General features: G+C 48.0%; 2 protein-coding genes across 2 annotated transcripts in view; one reads left to right on the top strand and one right to left on the bottom strand.

Annotated features, from left to right (window-relative positions):
* Positions 1-23,192, bottom strand: part of BMP7 (bone morphogenetic protein 7) — a 124,487-nt gene extending 101,295 nt beyond the window's left edge. The window contains exon 1 of the mRNA XM_015422516.1: positions 22,585-23,192. Coding sequence (XP_015278002.1) covers positions 22,585-23,014 — 430 coding nt within the window. The 5' untranslated portion in view covers positions 23,015-23,192. The remainder of the gene's footprint in view (positions 1-22,584) is intronic.
* Positions 23,193-23,571: 379 nt separating this feature from the next.
* Positions 23,572-24,167, top strand: part of SPO11 (SPO11 meiotic protein covalently bound to DSB) — a 113,753-nt gene continuing 113,157 nt past the window's right edge. The window contains exon 1 of the mRNA XM_015422515.1: positions 23,572-23,672. Within this exon, the coding sequence (XP_015278001.1) occupies positions 23,572-23,672 (101 nt within the window). The remainder of the gene's footprint in view (positions 23,673-24,167) is intronic.

The raw sequence follows: 24,167 nt of genomic DNA, 5'->3' as shown, positions 1-24,167 counted from the left end.
GAAAGCCCCTTGCTGTGGTTGCCATAAGTGGGTTGCAAGTTGACACGCATACTTCACCCTTACAAACAGCCTAACACAATGATAGTGGCTTGGGAGCCACATGTGGCTTTTTGACAGGCCACCTGCAATTCTTCTGAAAACTACGCCCCAGTGTGGCACTTGCCCCATATTTCAGGAAAGTGGGCAGGGTTCTTGCCCGGTGGGTCTTGTGGCTAGCAGATGGCTCCCACCTGGAAATAGAGACCAGAGCTGCAAACTTCACTGAGGTGCAGGCCTTGTGCCATGGAGGGAAGTAAATTTGTTTTTTGGGTTGACAGTAATTTCAAATGTGGCTCTCCATAAGAAGTGAAGTGAAGCCAAGTACCACTGGCCGAAGGAATGGATTATGCTCAGTTAGAATCTCTTACCCAAACCTCCGTCATGGGTATCCCTATGCACAAATCCAACTGCATAGCCCTTCGTGACTCTCACATCCTTTACCTACCTGAAGGAATCAAAACTTCAGAGAACAGGAGTCTTTGCCCAACATCAAGAATAACTTGCAGTAACTAGAGAATGACCAAGTCAAGCAAAAAATTAAAGGAAAAAAGAGAGCTATAATTTGGGGGACAATATTTCACACAGGCTTGGAAGAAGTCTACAGCTTCCTGCTTTACAAAAAAAAAGTAGTATTTATTTTAAAGGGGAGGGGAGGCAGCGTGGTATAACCCAATCTCATCCAATCTCAGAAGCTAAGCAGCAGGGCTATTTTTGAGCAGGAGCGCACAGGAACGGAGTTCCGGCTGGCTCCCAAGTTGGCCACGCCCAGCAGGAACTCATTAGCATAATAGGCCACACCCAACAGCAGAAACTCATTAGGATTGGCTACATTTTTTGGCAGGAACGCACAGGAACGGAGTTCCGGCTGGCTCCTGAGTTGGCCACGCCCAGCAGGAACTCATTAGCATAATAGGCCACACCCAACAGCAGAAACTCATTAGGATTGGCTACATTAGGGGTGTGTGGCCTAACATGCAAAGGAGTTCCTGCTACAAAAAAGCCCTGGGTTTTGACAACAAACAAGGTAAACAGAATAAGAAGCAAAAGGTGGGTGTGGCTGGATGACCACACTTCTGGTAACATGGGGGTGCCTTGAAAGCCCCTTGCTGGGGTTGTTGTAAGTCAACTGTGACTCGACAGCACTTTACACACACACACACTTTAGGTAATGCTTATCCAAATCCCTGTGTTATTGGCATAGAATAAAACAAAGCGGCATAAAATAAAACAAGGATTAATATAATAACAGATTGATTAGTCAAAGCAGGGAGTCAACAGAGGCTAAAAAGAGAAGCATCAAACTAGAAATCTGGGGTTCAGATCCTCACTCAGCCTTGAAGCTTATCAGGTGACATCGGACCCGTCATTCTTGCACTTCTCGTACAAATGTTCCCACATGGAAACTTCACGCTTTGAAACACAACGGAACTGGGAATGTCTCCCACCACTGGATCAGTGTTTGGCAACTGAGAAATGCAAGCTAGAGACTGAGAAAAGGCAATGCATTAGTGATTCTCTATAACATGTCTCTTGAGAAACCGACAGTTAGAACCGGATATGGAACAACTGATTGGTTCAGCATAGGAAAAGGAGTACGACAAGGATGTATATTGTCACCTTGCTCATTTAATATATATGCAGAGTACATCATGCGAAATGCTGGCCTGGATGAATCACAAGCGGGAATTAAGATTGCTGGGGAAAAGATCAACAACCTCAGATATGCAGATGATACCACTCTAATGGCTGAAAGTGAAAAGGATCTAAAGAGCCTCTTGCTCAGAGTAAAAGGGGGGGGAGTCCCTGCACACAGAAAGGGAAATCTGTGCCAGAACCCTCCCTGTGGATAAAATGGAGGAGAGGAGAATAATGTAAGCTGCTCTGGGTCCCCACTGGGGAGAAAAGAAGGTGTATAAAATAATTAAATAAATACGTGGATAATGCTAAGATTCATGAAATGTTGCTCCCTTTCCCCCAGCAGTTAAAACTGCTACATTCTATGATATCACAGCAGGTTAGCCAATGATTATGAAAGAGCTAGGAAGCTCATCAGAGGAAGAAAGTCCCATTTCAGCACACATCTCCTATAAATTCAGCTTTTAAACATTCACCAAACAGCAGCAATGCTATTTAGTATGTCGCAAATATTTCCAACAGATAAGGAATTTAGTGGACATTCATGAAATGCTGATATTCAGAATTAGTCTCTGATTGTTATTGTAACCTGTGCTCTGAAACCTGTTACTGGTTATTAAACCTCCCCACCCACCCTGCTTAGGCTAAAACAAATCTCCCAAACAAAAATACATAACAAACCCTACACTGAATACAGGATGGGTCCCACGTCTTCTCTGTTGGAACTACCCAGCCGTGACATCCAGACTTTCAGCCAGTATTAAAGGCAGACAAGAAATACTACATCGAAGTAGAACTCCACAAAGGTTCTTCTGAAGTTTGGATATCTACACAGTAATTTGAAAATTATAACCTCCTGCCCTACCACCTAGGCGCATGTAGCCTTAGTAATGAGCACAGCAATCATCTTCCTAACTTCTCCCTGAACGCTGCATTCTCTAACAGAGCCACATCTGGAACAGTATTTTTAAAGTGGGTAAGTTGACAAATGCTTCCTCTGAAGCGCTATCTGGACCTTCCTCCAAGGAGCTCAGGGCACTCCACGTGGCTCTCCCTTCCCCCATTTTATCCAACACACAACCCTGTGAGGTCTGACACTCTAATCGGGACGCCAAACTGCCAAGGAGCTAGGAAAAATAGGTTCCAACATGATTAGCAGCTCCAAGGGGCATGCAGATCTGGATTCTAGGTTTTGCATTTTCAGATCAACTTTGTGGCAAAGCTTCAGAAGACCTAGGACTTGGCCCCGAGCGGCTATATAATACGGTCAGGTGAGATGGTGGATATACTGAACAGGTGTCTCATGCTGGCAATGGCTGGACCGCGGCCAATAGTGAAAGCTCAATCCAGGTGCGGCTGGGCGATGATAAAGCTAATGGGGGAGGGAGGAATCAGGCGTTCTAAATGTGCTTACCCTCCCCAGGAAAGAGCAGTTTCACAACTCAGAGGTGGTTTGAGATCCACGCCTGCAGATGGATGCTCAGATATCGCCCTGTAGCTCTAAGCAGCTTCAGTGGGTGCCACCAACTGTGGCCTTCCCTTGAAAGGCGAGATGTGTGGTCATGTTATCCGTGCACTGGTCGCATCCAGCTATGATTACTGTGGCACGTTTTACACGGAACTGCCTACAAAGACTGTTCAGACTTCAGTTGGTGGGGACCCAAAGACAAGAGCGCTGCCTTGTATACAAGGTAAGGAATGCATCTTCCCAGTATTTAAACAACAAGTAGCTTCCAAGTACACTTTAAAGCCCTCAATGGCTTTGGGACCTGGGTATGAAGCTGGCCAGCAGTTAATTTTTATTTATTTTATTCGATTTTTACCCTGCCCCACCCTGCAAGCAGGCTGTGGGCAGCTTACCACATACCAGTATAACAATATGAAAGATTAAGACATAATATAGTAAACATTTAAAATTCAATTCCATAAATAAATTACAAGATGGCAATGATTCAATTAAAGTGCTCTCAGCAAAATCTGGCCCATGTGTGTGCACTCAGTTTTACTGTTTTTCCAAAAAGTGGCCAAGTTCCTATAATCCGGGTGTCAAACTCATTTGTTATGAGGGCCGGATCTGGCATGAATGTCACTTTGTCGGGCCGGGCTATGTGTGCCATAAAATGTAATGCCAGGTACTGATGATATAAACTGTATCAAGGACAGCAGCTGGTAAGCTCCGAGTTGGTGTATCCTCACTGCAAGGCCCCATGGGCTGGAGGGGGGGGTGCAGAGGAAAACCCACATGGGCGGGCTGGAGAAGCAGCAGTACAGCGCTGGGCAGATGCTCCCATGATGCTTGACTGCTGCAGACAAGGTTATTCTGCAGTGCTGAAACCACAACGGAGTGGCTCCACCCACTCCCCCCAGCACTCTCTCCATTGTACCAACTGCTCGCAGGCCGCAAAAGAGTCCTGGACGGGCCACTTCCGGCCCCCGGGCCTTATGTTTGACACCCCTGTCATAATCAGTGAATAAGTTTATACCTGTAGATAACACAAGCGATGGAGCAGGTGGGTTGGGCAGTGGGGGGGGGGAGGGATCTAATGTGGTACGCTGCTGCCTCATCCAAAGGCCTGGCAGAACAGCCCTGCAGAAGGGCAGTAGTGTGCATCCCTTGTTTTCTGAAATAACGACAGTGGCAAGGGACAAGACGGGGCCTTCTCAGCTGTGGCCCCCCCTATCTTTTGCACACTCTCCCCACAGCTGTATGCCCAGCCTTAGATCTGATACAGCACAGTTTTAGTTATTATTGCATATTAGTTTTAAATTCTGAGACCACAGGGTGAAAAATATTTCGTATAAATGGAATCCTTCTCCCATCCTATGTCCTGCTGCAGTTTCTAGGGTCTGCACAGCAAAGGGCCATACGTGACAGGCCGGGGGTCCCCAACATAGTGCCCACAGGCACCACAGCATCCTCCAAGAGAGCCAGTTTGGTGTAGTGGTAAGGAGCACAGACTCTATCCTAGGAGAACCAGATTTGATTCCCCACTCCTCCACATGTAGCCGCTGGTGTGACTTTGGGTCAGTTACAAGTTATTTCAGAGCTGTTCTCTCACGACCAGTTCTCTCAGAGCTCTCTCAGCCCCACCTACCTCACAGGGCCTCTGTTGTGGGGAGGGGAGGGGAAGGGAATGGGATTGGAAGGCGCTCTGAGACTCCTTTGGGTAGTGAAGAGCAGGGTATAAATCCAATCTCTTCTTTTGGAAATTGGGTGGGGTCAGGTAGGGCTTTCGCCCAGCAAGACTTCTGGCTATTGGAGATTTGGATTGGCTGTGCAGATTTGTGCTAACACAGCACAAGGCTCTGCATTATGTTTCTGAAGTTATACTACGGTAATCATTTTGTGGCTGGCTCCACCTCCTGTGACAACCATTTTGGGGCAGCCATTTTGTTGCTGTGCCCACCATGGCATGTCAGGATTCCAAAATGTGCCTGCAGGCTCAAAAAAGGTGGGAGATCCCTGCTATAGGCATTGGTAGGGGGAATCTCCTAATGACTGGCACCCAGCTCTGAAACTCTCTCCTAGAAGTTTTAAAGCAGACATTTTTCAATGACAACCAACTATCTCTTTTTTTATATATGAGCAAGCATTTGATAATGGATATGTGGAAAGAAGACATTCTGTAACAGAATATTTGTATGGATGCGAAAGCAAGAAATTGCAAGTAGATAAATTGGTACTGCATTGGTGGGAAGGTAACAGCATTTCGTGCACCTCGGTGTCTAGTCATGTCGGCCACATGACCATGGAAACGTCTTTGGATAGCGCTGGCTCTTTGGCTTGGAAACAGAGATGAGCACCGCATCCCTAGAGTCGGATTCGACTGGCTTTCGAGCAAGGGAAACCTTTACCTACTAGCACTGTAGGAATGCTCACACCAATCCTCTTTTGCCTTGAGTCTTTGGGTGGCTCACTTATAAATCTCAATATACAACAGCCCAATTTACACGCTTTTGAATACAACCCACAGAGCTTAAAAAGAAGTGAAAGGGGGAAAACGTGTTTATCCTGATGTATGGACGTCATGTGATCTTGGACGAGCCTTCTTAGAGCCAAGATTTAATCTGCTTTGTTTCAAGTGGGGAAATAGGCAAAGATCAAATAAGTTCAAATACGGGTCAGATATCCTTGAGGAAAAAAATTCTTTTGATTTATACAAGAAGGAAAAATGAAGTTTCAGAAGCGTGATTACGAAAGGGTTACTGCAAACACAGCTGTACACATATTCTTATATCTGAAGCGCTCCAAAGTGGGGGGTGGGGGGGTGCGAGAAAAACTTTGCGACATCTATATTAACCTTTGGCTGTACACCAAGGAAGGCCTGTAGCGAAATGGAATGCAATGCAGGCCCTTCCAAATTTTAACACAAGCCAGGTTACAGCTGCAAATGTCTGCCCCCTGCCTTCACTTTACAAAGTAATCCCCAAAGGAGAGGCTTTCTACTCTTCCCCACCCCACCACCTTTTAAAACTGTTATAGGAAAGAAGAGTCTAATACCCCACGGTGCTGAGAGTCGGTTATTAAAAAGGGCAAAGAAAGGGGGAGTGGATGCCAAACACTTGTCAGAAATAAGGGGGGAGGTGCGCACGAGGGAAGGGAGGTACAACCAGATGGTATGAAGTAAACTGGAAACTCCAGCGTCTCCTCCTCGGACGTTTTCGTTTACGTGAACCCAAAAGCCACTTGTGTGCTCTTTCCAAGAATGAGTAATTTTACTATTTTTGCCCCCTCCCCTTCACTGTTTGTCAAGCATTTAACCGCAATTTTATAGCTGTCAATGAGGCAACTAGGCTCGACAGCATTTTTCACTCTGACCGGACCCAGGAGGAAAATTGAAAAAAAAGCCCAACCCCAATCTTCCCAGAACATATTTTCAGCAAGGACCTCGAAGCAGGTGGGAAGGCACCCTGAGCCCGCAGTCTGTGGAAACCTAGTTAAATTTAAACTCATGTAGACTACAGAGCTACTTTGGAGTAGGAGGGGAAAAAAAGAAAACACCCATGTAAAATATGTCGCTACCTATACAAAATGGATGTGCAAAGCCCAGAAATTACAGCAATAGTAATGATAATAATAATAGTACATTTTATACTCCGCTTTTATCTCTCGTAAAGAGTATCAAAGTGCATTACAATCGCCTTCTCCTCCCCTCCCCAAAAGAGACACTTTGCGAGGTAGGTGGAGCTGAGAGAGTTCTGAGAGAACTGTGACGGGCCTAAGGTCACCCAGCAGGCTTCATGTGGAGGAGGAGTGGAGAAATCAAACCCCGTTCTCCAGATTAGAGTCCGCCACTCTTAACCACTACACCAGGCTGGCTCTCAGAATGTAGCCAGATTCTCAAGATTTACCGCTGGTTTTACAACCAATGGAAAATTTTGTCTCCCAAATAGGGGTGTGCCAAAAAAAAAATAAATTCGGCCGATTCAGATTTGGCCAAATTGGGCAGAATCAATTTCGGCCAGCAGAAAGACTCCCGCGTGTCAATTTCGGCAGTAGGAGCTGATTGGGGAGTCTTTCGCCAGCTGAATGTCAATTTCGGTGCCATTATATCCTATGGGCCATTGAAGTCAGTGGTGAAAACATAGGGTATATTCTGGGGGCTGGAGGAGAGGGGGTTTGAGGGAGAGGCTCCTAACTCATAGGGTAGCTGCTGGAGCCTCTCCCCAAGACACCCACCAAGTTTCAAAAACATTGGACCAGGGGGTCCAATTCTACGGGCCCCCAAACAGGTTGCCCCCATTCCCTCCATTGTTCTCTATATGGATGGGGCCGAATTGCCCTCGAAATTCGGCGGCAATTCAGCAGCAAGCTGATTCAGATCAGAGAATCTGAATCAGCCCGCAGCAGCCCGAGAGGGTTCCGAATGGGCCATTTTCGGGGGTGCATTCAGTTCAGACGAACCGAAGACACATCCCTAGTCCCAACACTTTAAAAATTTTCAAATTGTACAAACCACAGTTTTCAGCTCTATTGTCTGAGCGCGATGTGCAAATGATGAAGAGTTACCCCCTTCTAAGTCCAGTGAGGGAAGGAAGGCGGCACAGTATATAGCCCAATCTCAGCAGCTCTCAAAAGCAAAGCAGGGTCAGCACTTGGATGGGAGACCACCAAAGAAGACTCTGCAGAGAAAGCCAATGGCAAACCATCTCTGCTTCTCACTTGCCTTGAGAGCCCCTTGCTGGTATTGCCACAAAACCTGGTTGCCACTTTGACAGCACTTACATATGTACGGAAGTCCACTGAAGTACGGAAGTCCACTGCAACTCCTGCTTAGGACTAAACTGAAAATCGCTTGGATGCTTTGGAGCATCCAGAGGTATTTCTTAGCATTCCAAGGGACCCTTTGCCCTGACCAGGATAGCGCAAACTAGCCTGATCTTGTCAAATCCTGGAGCTAAGCAGGGTCAGCCCTGTACTTGAACGGAAGACCACCAAGCAAGTCCAGGGTTGCGATGCAGAGGCAGGCAATGGCAACCCACCTCTGAATCTCTCTTGTCTTGAAAACCCTACGGGACTGCCGTAAATTGGTTGTGACTTGACCTGACAGCAAAAAAAAGTACCCTTCAAAAGTGTAGCATGGATGTCTTTACAAGCCTACGGAAGTAGTTTCTAAACTGTGCTTTGGGGACATCTGAGGTTCCTTGAAAGCTTCTTGGCAAGAAGAAACATTTCAGAAAAGCAGTGTGACCATCCCCTACGGTTCCTCCTCTCCAACAGGGTCAGGATCTCGTATGTACTCTCAGGTCACTTGGGGTAACACACTGCCCTAGAGCTCCCAGGAGAGTGAGCTGGTCATTGCTTTGTCACAGGATAACTACTGTTTCCCAAAAAACAGAAGATGTGGCTTCCAGAATCAGACCAGTAGTCTATATACTAGTCTAGCATCCTGTTCCACACAGTGGCCAACCAGTTGCCTTGGAGAGCCAACAATCAGGGCACAGAAGCAGAGGCCTTCCCCAGATGTTGCCTCCTGAAACTGGTGTGTAGAGCTTTACTACATCTGGATGTGGCTCAGCGGCAGGGCATCTGCTTGCAGAAGGTCCCACATTCAGTTCCCAGCATCTCCAGTTAAAAGGATCAGGTGATGCTGAAGACCTCAACCCTGAGATCCTGGAGAGCCACTGCTAGTCTGAGCACACAGTGCCAACTTTGGTAGACCAGTGGTTGTGGTTCAGTATCAGGCAGCTTCATGTGTTCACGAATCAAATCCAGTTTCCTGCCAAAAATCGTATCTCATCCAGATTCCCCCCCTAAAAAAAATAACTCTCTCTGTCCCACACCAAAAAGAAAGGAAATCCCCAGCTATCCCCCGCTCACTACCAGTCACCTTAAACTCTCTCCTTCAATCCCACAGCCTAACTTTACGCATTAAGAATTACGCTCTTCCCCCCCCATGCCTTGCTCTTTGTGACTGTGCCAACCAGAGCAACCTTTTTTCAGTCACGCCACCTCACCTTTGGAACACCTTCCCCTGCTGGCGCTCACCTGGGGCCTACCTTACTGCTCCAACGCAGAAGCATGTGACTGTTGAGCTTTTCCTTCATGCTACACTGAAGAGAGGGGGAACTCGCACATCTCTTCCATAGTCTGGAGTACCACGCACTTGTTCTTCCTCGCTTGGCGCTTCCTTGCAAGCTACAAAGCCTCTCTGTCTTTTAATAAAAGGATTATTTGTTCCAAGTGCAAAATCTTTTCCATCTCCTCCTCTTTCCCCCCCCCCCCAATCCTTGGAAAACTCACCTACCAAGTAAAAAAACACCAAAACTAATTTTCCTTCTCCTAACATCTGGGGAGTGGAGAAAGCACCTTGTAGGAAACGGCTTTGAAAGACAATCAGTTCATAACAATACAATGTGCTACTTGCATTTATTTCTGATTTTCTGTGCTTTGTTGACAGGTACTTTTTTAAAAAAGCTGTAATACTCTTTATGACACTTCCTTACTGCACTTGCTCCAGGCGTGTAACAAAACCCTGACTGGGGAAATACAATGCCCGCAAAGGTATCTCTTACCAAACCAAGGCACAAACGCTTTTCATACGGGCTGTGCTTTAAAAAAAAGATTCTTGTGGAAAGCGTTCAGTTTAAAAGGGGAGGTGGGGAACAAACAAAAAGATCCGCCCCACAATAGATCTTCTAATTTCCCACTGTCAATAGAAATGTATGTCCAAACGCAGGTGCTGGGCTGGGCTATATCCTCTGGTCTGCAACGAGGCTAATTCATTAAGAAGTCTCTAAACAAGTCGGCCTTTGTCCCATGGAGATGAAAGACCGGCAGCCACAATGGGATGAAAGGTGTGCACAGGGATGAAGAAAGCCATTAGGGATCGATGTCCTTTCTTAAACTTGTCCTGGCATGCACTGTTGACAGGGGAACAAAAACCGTACAGACAAACCCTTCAGAAGTGTCTTGTTGCCGATAGTCCCACCTGTCTATGTTTAAAATAACTGGATCTTGCCTATCCTCTTACCAATAACTGCCCGCGCTGACAGGAGGTAAATACAATAAGATCTATCGGAGAACCAGGATTCTTCGAAGAGACCCCTTTCCCCACCCTGCAGTGAAAAATCAGGCTGGCTTATAGGACTAGTGGGGTCAAATGGAAAAAGGATTTCACTGAGGACAGAGGCAAGGGGTGAGGACAATGCTCTCCCGTGGAAGAAATGGTTGGATCCTGCAGGAAATTTCTGACAACAGAAAGAGGAGCAATTTTTATCCATTCCTGCCTACCCCCCAGTGCTGTTCCTAGGGATTCCCAATCCACCAAGCGCTCCCTTTCAGGGATCATTTGGGGCCGCAGCAGGAAAGCGGAGGCGAGAAAGTCCCATTCCACTGGTGCAAACACCCTCCATCAGCAGAGACATACCATGGGATCCAAGCCAGTTTGGTGTAGTGGTTAAGTGCGCGGACTCTAATCTGGGAGAACCGGGTTTGATTCCCCACTCCTCCACTTGCACCTGCTGATGTGACCTTGGGTCAGTCACAAGCTCTGGCACAGCTGTCCTTGAAAAAGAGCAGTTTGTGTCAGAGCTCTCTCAGCCCCACCTACCTCACAGGGTGTCTGTTGTGGGGAGGGGAAGGGGAAGGAGTTTGTAAGCCACTCTGAGACTCCAAGTAAAGGGCGGGGTATAAATCCAATCTCTTCTTCTTCTTCTGTGCTTTTAGGAAAGTAGCACACCAGCCTAGCGTTTCCCCAGACACGCCATTCTTCCATGTGCAAAGCTGTTTTATTTCCAAAGGGGAGCATGTCCATATCCCCATTTCTGCACGGTGAAGTAGTTTAACACAGGAAAGGCTTTTCCTTCTGATTCAATTTACCGCATAAACCAGTTCTATAAAGTGGGGGGGGGGAGTAAAGTAATGTTTGTAACCCTTCAACCAGCATAGTTTAGATGAGGGGTCCCCAAACCTTTGAAGCCCTCAAGCACCTTTCTAACACAACATGGTGGGCATAGCCACAAAATGGTTGCTGCAGGAGGAGCCAGTCACAAAATGGCTGTCAGAGCTTACAAAATGGTTGCTGCAGGAGGAGGAGCCAGTCATAAAAGGGCTGCCAGAGCTTACTGTCAGTCACACAATGCAGATCTCTGTGCTGCGGTGGCCGTTGCCGCCAAAGTAACATTTTTAAAAATTTGCACAGCCAATCAAATCCCTAATGGCCAGTCAGAAGCCCTGCTGGGCAAAAGCCCACCTAGCCCTTCCAACCGTCTAAAAGCAGCACCAGAAAAGGTTTTGCTGGGCACCACTGTGCCCAGGGGTACCACACTGGGGATGCCTGCTTCACCTGAAATTTAGGCTGTTTTCCATTAAGCCCCCCTAAACAGCGATTGACCACCAAAAAACAACAACAAAGACCCCACTGTCGTTTTAACCATAAAACTTCATGTCATCTTTCAGGCTACGATGTTAGAGACATTATTTAACCTGGCAAACAGCATCTAAGCTCACAAGTGGTTTATAATTCTGCATCGCAAAATTTTTCCACAGAACGCTCACCCCTTTTGCTTAAGGATCCAGGCTCACAGACAGGGGAATCCGAGACGTTTCATAGAAACTCAGCTTTTTAACAAACGACGATTACATGCTAGAATGACCCTGTGAGGCTTCTCACAATGGGAAGGTTGCCGACACACCACAGGGGTTTGGCTCGCTTCTGGCCTTTGGTGAAGCAGGAGGTGATAGGTGTTACCTCTTGGATCAGTCCCACTGCCAAAAGAGTCTGACCGGAGTTGCCGTGGCCATTTGAGTCTGACCGGAGTTGCCGTGGCCATTTATCAAGCCAGCAGCAACACAGAAAGCAGCAAACTACCTCGAACCAGTGCTGGTAGAGACCAGCAATGCGGTTTTCTGGGAAAATCTGAGACAGAAATTTTGTCCAGAAAATATAAATAAATAAAATAAATAATTTAAATAATTATGGGTGCCCGTGTTGGTCTGAAGCAACAGAGCAAAGCTTGAGTCCAGTGGCCCATTTTAGACCAACAGAGGGTGCAGTCAGACGGCGTGCTGGGAGTGGTTTAAATTGCTCCGGTCCCAATGCGTTTTTTTTTAAAAACCTGGAGAATCGCGATCACACTCACCTCCTTGTTCCGGATCACTGCGCAGCCACATTGCTCCCCGCCGTCCACACACAGGAGCGTACGTTGGTGTGTTTTTTCTCTCTCAGTTTGGGCATGCACACAGGCGGCCATCAGTGTTCCCTCTAAGCTGAGTTAGTGTGAGCTAGCTCACAGTTTTTTAACCTCTGGCTCACACCTTTTTGTCTTAGTTCAGGAAGGATGGCTCCAGAGCAAACTAATTTATGCAGCAGCCAAATGGCTTACTCACAACTTTAATGCCAGTAGCTCACAAAGTAGAATTTTTGTTCACAAGACTCCACAGCTTAGAGGGAACATTGGCGGCCATCTGTAGAATTAAAATTTTCGCACATGCGCAGAACAGCGATTTCCACTTCAACCCAACTGCTGTAACACTTCCCTTTAAACTTTAAAGGAACACTTCCCTTTAAACTTTTACCCCAAAACTGGCCTCCGTGAGATCCCGAACTCGTCTAACCAACAAAACTAGGCGCCGTTTAAACATTGTTTTTAATAACGCCGGAGCAGAGCTCCACCTGTGCGCATACCACCGACGCTAAAATAAAATGGCAGGCGAAGAGCGGAAGCCTCGGGCTTCCGAGCGGAAGTGGCTCAACACCGCAGGAGCGATCAGACGTCAGAAAAGTGTGGCTAGAACCGGAGAATCGGGAAAACACCACTTGGGGACCTGGTAACAAAATACTAAGTTTTAAAGGGGGTTTGAGCCAGAAAGTGACGGCTGGGGACGGTGCGCAGATGTTGGGTGTGTGAACATGGATATAAAATCCGTTACTGATTACTGAAGTGTGCCGAAAGCAGACTAAACGGCCCGTCTGAACGTACCCAAAGTTTAATTCTGGGTATAAGCTTTCATGCGCATCCACGATATCTGAAAAAAGTGTGCCTGCATACAAAAGCTTATACCTAGAAATAAATGTTGCTGGTCTTAAAGGGGCCACCAGACTAAACTTTGTTCTAATGTAAATAATGTTCGCCACAAGAGCCAGGCTGATATACTGAACAGAATGGTGGACGAGGATCCTGGGAGAACTGGGGTTGAAACCCCATTTCTACCACGGAAGCTTGCCAGGTGACCTCAGGCTCATCGCAAACTCTCAGACTGGCCTACCTCTCAGGGTTGTTGTTGTGAGGAGGGGAGAATGATTTTCTAAGCGGTTTTGAGTTCCAGTCGGGGGGGAACGTGGGGTATGAATAAATAAATGCAAAGGCATGCAAAATGTAATTAATGTTAGCAAAAGATGGCAAATACACCATGTATGAGCCTAGACCACATATAAGCCCTGGAATTTGTCCTTGCTTTGTTTTAACCCCCAGTTTCATTCATCTAACACAGGGGTGGCCAAACTGTGGCTCAGGAGCCACATGCGGCTCTATCACACATATTGTGCGGCTCCCAGCAGGGCAGCTGGGGAAGTGAAGGGGAGACATGCCTCCCCAATCAGTCTTCCCTTCCCCAGCCAGTGCTCCCCTCCCTGGGTAGGCCTGAGGTGGGGGGGAGCAGAGAAAGAAGGAAACTTTAAATACGTTCTAAAAGTCCCCCACGCTCACATGACTGGCTTGGAGAAGGCATTTGTCTCTTTAAATCCCTTCTCCCAGCCAAGCCAGCTGGGGTGGGCATGTGGGGGGGGGGCTGGAGAACACATTTAAAGTTAAAGCTGCATTCTTTCCACCTCTCCCTTCCTTCTTCCCTCCCCATTTATTTGCTTGCTTGCTTTCCTTCCTTCCCCCCCCGGCAAATATATATCATTAGCAAACAAATACTTATCATTGGACAAAAAAAAAAATCATTATCAATCTGTTTTTACCCCTTTTATTTTTGTTTTTGGCAGTCTCGTTTAATGTTAATATAAAGCAAATTTGCATATTTTCCAGTTAAAACGTGTGTGTAAAATTTGTTCATCTCTTGTGGCACTCAAACATCTGACATTTATTCTATGTGGCTCTTACGCTGAGCAAGTTTGGCCACCCCTGATCTAACATGATCGATCTGCAGCATAACAGCTCTGACGATTTCAGATAAACTACAGGTGCGGCAGAACATTTTCCATGAAAAATACAGCATTGGAAAACGTTCTTGAAAATCTGCCACCCCCCCCCCCAAAAAAAAACCCACTGCTATTTCATAAGAATGCCAATATTGCTTCTTCCGTTATTTAGCTTCTTACTCAAACATATTTGGTGCACGAGATAAGGAAGGCCACGTAATAAAGTGTTAAGCAGAAACTGCTGGTACATACAACCGCGTGCTTCTGTTGCATGGTTGGAACAACAATCAGCCATACGCATCAAAGCTCATACTGAAATAAATGCCGTTGATCTTTAATGTGCACCTGGACTTCTGCTTCATTTTACTATCACAGACTACCCTTTTGCATACACCAGTCGAGCAGCCACCTGTTTATCTGATGGCATTCAAATATTCCAGGATGCCAAAGAACAGGGTGCAGCTTACCTTAGGGGTGGGACTCTGGCTCACTGGCAGAGCATCTGCTTGGCATGCAGAAGGCCCCAGGTTCAATCCTCGGCATCACCCATTCAAAATATCAGGTAGGAGGTGATGGGAAAGACCTCTGCCTGAGACCCTGGAGAGCCGCTGCCACCAGTGTTCCCTCTAAGCTGAGTTAGCGTGAGCTAGCTCACAGTTTTTTAGCCTCCGGCTCACACATTTTTGTCTTCGCTCAAGAAGGACGGCTCCAGCGCAAACTAATTTATCCAGTAGTCACAACTTTAATGCCAGGAGCTCACCAAGTAGAACTTCTGCTCACAAGACTCCACAGCTTAGAGGGAGCATTGGCCGCCACCCAGAGCAGACGACACTGACTTTCAAGGGTCTGATTCGGTATTAGGCAGCTTCAGGTGTGGATGTGATTATAGGTTCATGTATTAGCCAGGTCAGGACGGATAGCTGCTCGGCCCCTCGCTAGCCAGCAATCTGGGACAGACCTAGCAGCATGGCAAAAGTTATCCAACTGGCCACCTGCTAGAATGACTGGCAGCGGCAGACGGTGCCATTGAGACACAGCCGAGGGATGGACCCTGTACGGTTTTCAAGGAAAGAGATGAACAGAGGTGGTTTGCCACGGCCTGCCTCTGTGTGGTGACCCTGGACTTCCTCGGTGGTCTCCCCTGCTGAGCTTCTGAGATCTGACGAGCCGGGCCACCACTTGAGTCGGGCCCTATAATGACTAATTACAATCAGTGTTCCCTCTAAGCCGAGTTAGTGTGAGCTAGCTCACAGTTTTTCAGCCTCCGGCTCACACATTTTTGTCTTAGCTCAGGAAAGATAGCTCTGAAGCAAACTTAATTTATGCAGCAGCCCAATCGCTCGCTCACAACTTTCATGCCATTAGCTCACAAAGTAGAATTTTTGCTCACAAGACTCCACAGCTTAGAGGGAACATTGGTTACAATTATTTGCGTTAATCACACTATTTCACAGCAGCAGCGTACTAATTTGTTTTGTAATTAGCACGAACAAACAACCTGATGATTCTTTTTCTGTGTGCAGTTCGAATCAAGTTTGTGCCCTATTTTTGAAAAGCCAACCAGAAAGTACATTTGAAAATACTTGGTCGAGAGTTTATACTTGATTCGAGAACGACACTAAGTTAAGCAACACAGTCATCTTTTTAAAAAAAAAAACTTTTTTCCCTGAGGATACTGAAAATATAACTATACATATGTGCAAAAGAGACTTTAAACCTATGAGACAGTTTATATAAGGGTATTACAAATTTGGCATAAGTGTGTTAAATATCTGGAACTAAAATTGCCCCCCCCCCCAATTTGTGTTTGTATGTTTATGTACGTTTATCTCTGTTGTGTGTGTTCAAAATAAAGAAAAATATTATGGAAAAAAGTTGCGCTTTTTAAAAAAACAGCAACACTGGTGCCGGTGCAGTATAGTATTCCAGCAAGATCTAGGAGAGCCAGATGCAAATCCCCGCTCTACCATGGCTCCTCACTGGATGACCTTGGGCCAGTCCCTCACTCCCTCAACCTAGCCTACCTCAAAGGGTTGTTGTTAGGATAGATCAGCAGAGGGGAGGACAAAGCCGCTTGAGGAAGAAAAGTGGGCATAAATATCTAAATAACTATTTACCCATCAAATGGCTGGCATTAAGAGAGCCAGTGTGGTGTAGTGGTTAAGAGCGGCCGGCTCTAATCTGGAGAAGCGGGTTTGCTTCCCCCACTCCTCCACATGAAGCCTGCTAGGTGACCTTGGGTCACAGTTCTCTCAGAACACTCTCAGCCCCACCTACCTAACAAGGTGCCTGCTGTAAGGACAGGAATGGAAGGCGTTGTCAGACACTTTGAGACTCCTTAGGACAGAGAAAAGTGGCAGACTAATATGGAGAACCAGGTTTGATTCCCCACTCCTCCACTTGCAGCCAGCCGGGTAACCTTAGGTCAACCACAGTTCTCTCAGAGCTCTCACCTACCTCACAGGGTGTCTCTTGTGGGGAGAGGAAGGGAAGGAATTTGTAAGCCGTTCTGAGACTCCAAGTGAAGGGTTGGGTATAAAACCAACCCTTCTTCATTTAATTGTGATATTATTCACCACTGAATGGATCTGGATATCTCCAACAGAGAAGAACCACATTCCATGTGATATAGAAGTTCTGTTGGGGACATTCATCCCATTTTGACCACTCATCACCACTTGGGAGCGGCCCACATCCACTCCCAATACCCTTTTGTTTTCATCCCTTGATCCTGAGATGCCAGGCCTTTTGAACAATAAGGGCAGTTGGGTGGTGGAATCCATTGCCTAGGGGTGTTGTGGGTTTTCCTTCCTTGGAGCTGTTTAAAGCAGAGATTCATTGGGGATGCATTAGGTCATCCTGCATGGTGGTGCTGGGGGTTGGACTGGGTGGTCTTTACGCCCCTTCCAATTCTTTGATTTGATGATTCTATGATCCCCTGCTCCCTGCTATAACTTTGCAAATGTCTCCCACTGCCAACAGAATACCTGCATCGGATGAACCTGAGAAACTGCCTTATACCAAGTCAGACCAATGGCCATCTAGCCCAGTGTGCTCAACTCAAAAGCTCAAAGTAGACAGTACAATTTCTGACAAGTTGGATTTGGGTTCCCTGGACCTGACTCACATTCCCCAGAGAAACATCAGATTTGTGGGGAACTGATTCTGCTTGGGACTACAGCAGGGGGGGGGGGCTTCTACCCAGTGTTCCCTCTAAGCTGAGTTAGTGTGAGCTAGTTCACAGTTTTTTAGCCTCTGGCTCACACATTTTTGTCTTAGCTCAGGAAGGATGGCTCCAGAGCAAACTAATGTATGCAGTAGCCAAAATCACCTGCTCACAACTAATGCCAGTAGCTCACGAAGCAGAACTGTTGAGCACAGGACTTCACAGCTTAGAGGGAGCATTACCCCCCACAAACACAACATTTCCCCAGACCTAGCTCATTAAAAGTCCTAATGTCTTGTTTGATCCTATCTGGCAGTAGCACTCTGGGCTCTTAGGCAAAGAAAGGTCTTCCCCAGCACCAGGGCTGGTCATGCAAGGGTGTCTCATCTAACTTTCCATGTATCTGTAACTAGTAACATGGCAATAACTTTCCATGTATCTGCAACTAGTTGCCAAGATCCTTCCACTTCAAAGCGTTGACAGATGGACTACGTTGCATAGGTAGATACTGAAGAACCCCTGTGGTGTAGTGGTTAAGAGTGTCGTACTAGTATCTGGGAGACCCAGGTTGGAATCCCCACTCATGCCATGGAAGCTCGCTGGGTGAGCTCGGGCCAGTCACACTCTCTCAGCCTATTCTACCTCACAGGGCTGTTGTGAGGAAAAAGAGGAGGAGAGGAGAGTGATGCAAGTTGATTGGGGTTCCCATTGAGGAAAAAGGCAGGGTACAAATGAGTTAAGTAAATTATAAAACAAAGTTTGAGTCCAGTGGCACCTTTAAGACCAACAAAGTTTAATTCAGGGTATAAGCTTTTCAGGAGCTGTGGTGGCTCAAGTGGTTAAGATGCTGAACTGCAGGCTGTGGAAGGTCAGTAGTTCAGCAGTTCGAGACCTGAGTGTGCTGCAGCGGGGGGGGGCTCCCATCTCTAGTTCCAGCTCCTGCCAACCTAGCAGTTCGAAAGCAAGAAATTGCAAGTAGATAAATAGGTACCACTTCGGTGGGAAGGTAACAGCGTTCCGTGCGCCTCGGCGTCTAGTCATGCCGGCCACATGACCACGGAGACATCTTCGGACAGCGCTGGCTCTTCGGCTTTGAAACGGAGATGAGCACCGCAACCCTAGAGTCGGATTCGACTGGCTTTCGAGCAAGGGAACCTTTACCTTTACTTATAAGCTTTTCACGTCCATGCTTATACCCAGAATAAAACTTTTGTTGGTCTTAAAGGTGCCACTGGACTCAAACTTTGTTCTATTGCTTCAGACCAACATGGCTACCCACCTAAACTTTAAATAAATTATGTCACAAGTGCAATGCAATGCAACTGGAAATTCTTTTCGACCAGAATGGTAGATCTCAGTGTGAAATAGTCTTGGTTCTGATTTAGAGCTAACCCTGGGATTCTGGTTTTAGTGAGTCCTGAACATTGTATTAACAGGTCCCAACAATGGAAGTCTGTCCTAGGTCAACACATTTAGAGTCCAGTGGCACCTTTAAGACCAAGAAAGGTTTATTCAAGGTATGAGCTTTCGTGTGCATACACACTTTTTCAAAGACCATGCACACAAACGTTCATACCTTGTATAAGCCTTTGTTGGTCTTAAAGGTGCCACAGGACTCTAAATTCGTTCTGCTGCTTCAGACCAACACGGGTGACCAACAGGATCTAGTTCAACACAGCAACACCTGACCCCTTTTAAAGATTTTATGCCCCCCACAACCTGTGTTTCCCGCCTGCTCGGAAAACTTGTCTAGATTACCATCTTAACCAGCCATTTAGTTAACTAAGATGGCCTAAAGGAGACACGATCCATCGCCCAATGAACACCAGCCCTGACTATTGTCTACACCACTTCGCATTCAGAGCAAGTTGCCTGTTCAAGCTCCTTCTTGCCTTGTTTAGACAAAGCTGCAGGCTGGGTGGGATAGTTAAAAATTTGACTCTCTGTTCTGAACTCATGTTCAGGTCCCATTAAAAAGGCTCAGCCAACCGCAAGGGGAGAAGTGACAACTTTCCCCTGCATTTGCATAAATCCATCCACATGTGCTCACCCAGGGAACACAGACTGGCAAGCCCAGACTCAGCTCATTAGACAGAACAAATGAGGACTGGCTGGGGAACCCTCCGTGGGGTCATTAAGATCATACTCCACAACCTACTTATTGCAGAGGCCTTCCAAGCGATCTGAATAGGATCCCTCTGGAGTCAACGAAGCAGGGACTTTAGCTTGAAGCACCCAAGAAATCTCACCCGCAAACCTAAAAACGACACTTCAGCCTACTGTAATCTTTCCTTTCCTACTGGGACCTGCCCCTTTGCAAGCAGCTAGAACAAAACTACAATTATTCAAGGGGCTTCCTAGCCCCTTTATTTCTTCAGTGCCACAGTGTGGCCTGTTGCAACACACAGTCCCAGGTATGAACTATGTGTGTAAAGTGCCGTGAAGTCGCTTCCAACTTATGGCAGTCCTATGAATTAATGACCTCTAAGCCGTCCCGTCCTCAGCTCTTCCCCAGTAGCTAATTAAGAGGTAGTTCCATCTTCCAGCGCTGCATCTTTTTAAATTTTGGATTCTCTTGGGTTTTCTTCTGTGCAGTACTAGTTTCATATTTGTTTATTCTACTTCATTCATACCCTGCTTTTCTCCCCAGTGTTGCATCCACAGGGGCTCATAGTGCTCTCCTCCCATTTATCCTCACAACAATCCTGTGTGGTAGATTAGGCTGAGTGCGTGTGACTAGCCCGAGGCCACCCAGCAAGTTTCCATGGCAGACTGAGGACTCAAACCCGGGGTCTCCAAGATCCTCGTCTGATGCTCTATCCACTGTACCACACCAGCTCTTTTCATAGCAAAAGTCACAAGAGTACAGTGTGGTGTAATGGTCAGAGTGTTGAACTGTCATGATCTGCAAGGCCCAAGTTCAAATCCTCCCTCTTCCATGGAATCTTGCTGGCCGACCTTGGGCGATTCTCTCTTTCTTGGTGTAACCTACCTCACAGGGCTGTTGCTGTGCAGATAAACCGGTGGGGTGAAGAACAATGTGGTAAGCCAATATGGGTCCTCATGGGGAGAACAGCCAAGCACAAATATCAAAAGTAAATAGAAATGCTGAACAGAGTACTAAAAAAGCATATTGAGTATTCATGTTCAGATGGCAGTACCAGGGAGCTAGATCAGGATAGGAAGCAACTCATTCTACTTCACGTCCCCCTCTGCAAAAAAATTACACCCAAACAAGTTCCCAAGACCATTTATATGGTAACTAGCCCTGATCTAATTTGTCATAAATAGCACCTCAAAGTGGTCCATTGCAATTGCAAACACAGAAGAGAACCGTCTCTCTAGGATTGATTCTCCAAACTTATTTCACCAGAGCAGTTCTCTACCAGTGCGTCTGAATGGTTAGTTCATACCACTGAAGCAGCAATACATGAAGCTTCCCCACTCTTTTTTTTTTTTCTTTCCACACAGTGGGAGAATTTTCACAACCTTCCATTAGTCACAGGAGTCTTAATACTGGAGTTTCATTTAACCTAGGAAAGCCACACGCCCTCTGCGACACGGATCCTCTGGTTTCCCCTAAACTTTAAAGAGGTTTTGTCAACATTCTCTACTGGGACACATTATAATGGGGAGCAAATTCCCCGTTCGAGGGCTTTATGGGGCAATTTAAACAGCCCGTGGGAGATTCATTTATGTCTAACCTCAGTTGTACCTATAGTAAGCACAGAAAGAATGGAGTTTTCCATATATTTTTTAATCCACAGGCATCAGAGAAATTAAGAACATGTAGCCCATACTCATTATGGTAAGTATGGAGTTCAGCGGATCTTTGTTATCGCCAAGTAATTAAACTGGCATTAGAAGGTTTTGAAAGGGCCACAATCTGTCATGCGACCTGACCCTATATGAGCCTACTCAGAAGCAAGTCCTAACTGAACTCAAAGGTTCAAGCACGCACAGGAATGCGAACTTAAAGCAACTGTTTTGAGGCCTTTCTTCAGACTTCTATAGATAGCTTAGGGACACAGAGAACAAAGCCAGGTTCACATGTGACGGTGAACGCACATACATTTTGTCTGTAGGTGCATACATCTGTTTGTAAGAAAGAGCCAATGCGCACCACTTCATGAATGAAGCCGCTGACCAGGGCATGAATAAATATGGAGTTCGTACCCACACGTTCCACATGAGAATGACTCTGCACACACACAAAGGACAATCAAATGTACACTGTACATGATTTATACATGTGTGTTTATACAGTGTATGTGTGTTCACCATAACTTATGAACCAGGCCGCACAGCTCTTGGCCCCGAAACACATTCCAGGTGTCTGTCCTGGAAACACCTGCTCCCTTAAGAGCATCCTCAAAGGACACCGAACACAGCTTGGTTACCCATTACAACCAGTGGGGTCTTAAACTATGGTGAAGATATACAGGGAGGGGGAGAAGCATGCCCCGCTTGCCACATCATAGTGGCCGATGCACATAGGTGCATTACATGCTCTCTCTCTCATTCATCTGCAGTGGCGATTGTCCCCCATATGGTTCCATCCTTCCAAAGCGATTTGGAAGCATCCACTGATGGTTCTACGGGCACTTCCCTGGGTGCAATTTTAGAAAAGGTTAGAAATGGTTTCGTTTATTACAGCGTTGGGGTGGGGGTGGAACAACCACGACACTCTGAGCCCTGCGGGGGGGGTTGTTAAAAAGGAGACCGGCAGAGGCCCCGATCCGCCGGTGGCTGCACACCAACAAGTGCTAGAGCTCAAGGCCTGCTCTGCTGTCCAGATGGGCTGGTGCTAGGTCAGGGAAGCCTCGACAGTCGAAGAAGTTCGGAGGGGGGGGGGTCACAAGGCTCAAGGCGTACAAAAAAACGACGCAGTCACCCTTTTCCTTTATCCCCAACTGCTCCCCCGCCCCTCCGCCCGCGCCCCAAAGGTGCCCACCCACCCCCGCTTTTTTGTCTTTTGAGGGTGCCACCTGTCGGTGCCCTGCAAAGCCAACTTCCCAGCTCAGCCTCCCCGATGACCTTCCGGACTCGGCTGCTGCGGGGAGCACCTGCCCCACCCCGAGGCTCTTTCCTCCCGGACGGGCCGGTGCCGTCGGGGAGGGGCCGTCGGCGCGCCGGCTCTCGCGGCCGGAGACTCACCCAGGTTGACGAAGCTCATGACCATGTCGGCCTCGGTGAGGAAGTTGCTGTCCTGCAGGCTGGCCAGGGGCGGCCCCTGGGTGCTGAAGAGGGGCTTGTAGGGGTAGGAGTAGCCCTCGACGGCGTCCCCGCCGCCGGCGCCCTCCTCTTCCCCTGACATGGCGTTGTACAGGTCCAGCATGAACATGGGCGCGGAGTTGTGCTTGCCGTTGAGGTGGGGCCGCGGCCGGTGGGGCAAGCCCAGGATGGAGAGGATCTCCCGCTGCATCTCCCGGCGCTCCTGGCTGCGGAGCCGCTTGTGGATGAAGCTCGAGCGCACCTCGTTCTCCAGGGTGAAGTCCGCCCGGGCGCCGCGCAGCTCCAGCGCCCAGAGGAGGAGGACCCCCAGGGCAGCCGCCAGCCGCTGGACCCAGCCCGCCGCCGCCTGCATCTCCGTCACGGGGGACAGCAGCAGCAGCAGCTCCCGGGATCCGGCGGCGAGAGGAGGGCGAAGGCGTGGACCATGAAAGAAGACCCGAGACCGGGCAGCAGCGGCGGCGGCGGCGGGATCACTCGGCGGCCGGCGAGCTGCACTGGGGAGCCGAGGAGCGCGGCGCGCACATGATCCTGCGGGCGCTTCCCAGCCTGGGCGCGCCACTCCCCAAGTCCGGGCTTTTTGAACGGCGGCTTCGCAGCAGCCGCAACCAGCTGAGGGAGGCTGAACAAGCCAGAGGGGGCGGAGCTCGGCCTGGCCTCGCCCGCCCTCTCCAAGAACCCCGCCGCCGAGACCAGGCTGGCTTTCCCGACCGGCTTGCTGGGTTGCTCGCCCGGGGCGGGGCTGGGCTGGGCGTGGCCAACTACTAGGCCGGCGTGCCTCCCACTCGGAAGCCGCTGCGGGAGGTGAAGGTGCTCGCAGTGCCGACGGCGGATCTCCGCTATTCCCTTTGCCAGACGTAGCCTGTCCCTCCCTGGGCATGTTGACTCGGGAGCAAGAGGCGCCGGCCCCCAATGGGGCTGGCTCCCCGGGTAAGGGATGTGCGCCCCGGACTGCTGGATCTCGGCACGTGCCTGGAGGAGAGACCAGTTCTGGCTAAGGCGCCGCCTCGCCAGTGAGTTTGGGGAATCTCGAGGGGTAATTCGAATGAACAGAAACGTGGACGAACTTTTTCTTTAAAAGGGTCAAAACAGAAGCCCATTTAAAAGACAAAAACACTTTTAAAGACTTCATTGTCATCTCAGGTGCAGCTGGTTAGATTAGTTGCCCCCCTTCAAGCTTTGTGCAAAAGAGGTAGGTAGGTGGCAACCAAAGGTCCAGAGAGAGAGAGGGAAATTCCTGGGCCTGGTCTATAAAACAGCTGGGGGGGGGGGAGAACTGGATTGAACCACAAAATTGCAGATAGTTAAATGCTCCCTAACCCCCTATTAGAATACAGGGCATAGAAAATTAGATGTTGGGGGGTCCCTCTTCTTTTTTTCTACAAGAATTTTTTTTTTAATGGAGGAACACTTCAGCATGTAATATCCCACCTGCTGGGCTGAAGTGGTACAGTCCAGACTCCTCCTTTGAGCAGGTGATGAGTTAGGTGGCAAGACAAGAGGGGAGA

Source organism: Gekko japonicus, unplaced genomic scaffold (genome assembly GCF_001447785.1).
Source record: "Gekko japonicus isolate JY-2015 unplaced genomic scaffold, Gekko_japonicus_V1.1 scaffold1296, whole genome shotgun sequence".
NCBI classification, from domain to species: Eukaryota; Metazoa; Chordata; class Lepidosauria; order Squamata; family Gekkonidae; genus Gekko; species Gekko japonicus.
The sequence above is the reverse complement of the archived record's forward strand: the minus strand, read 5'-3'. Positions and strand labels throughout refer to the sequence as shown.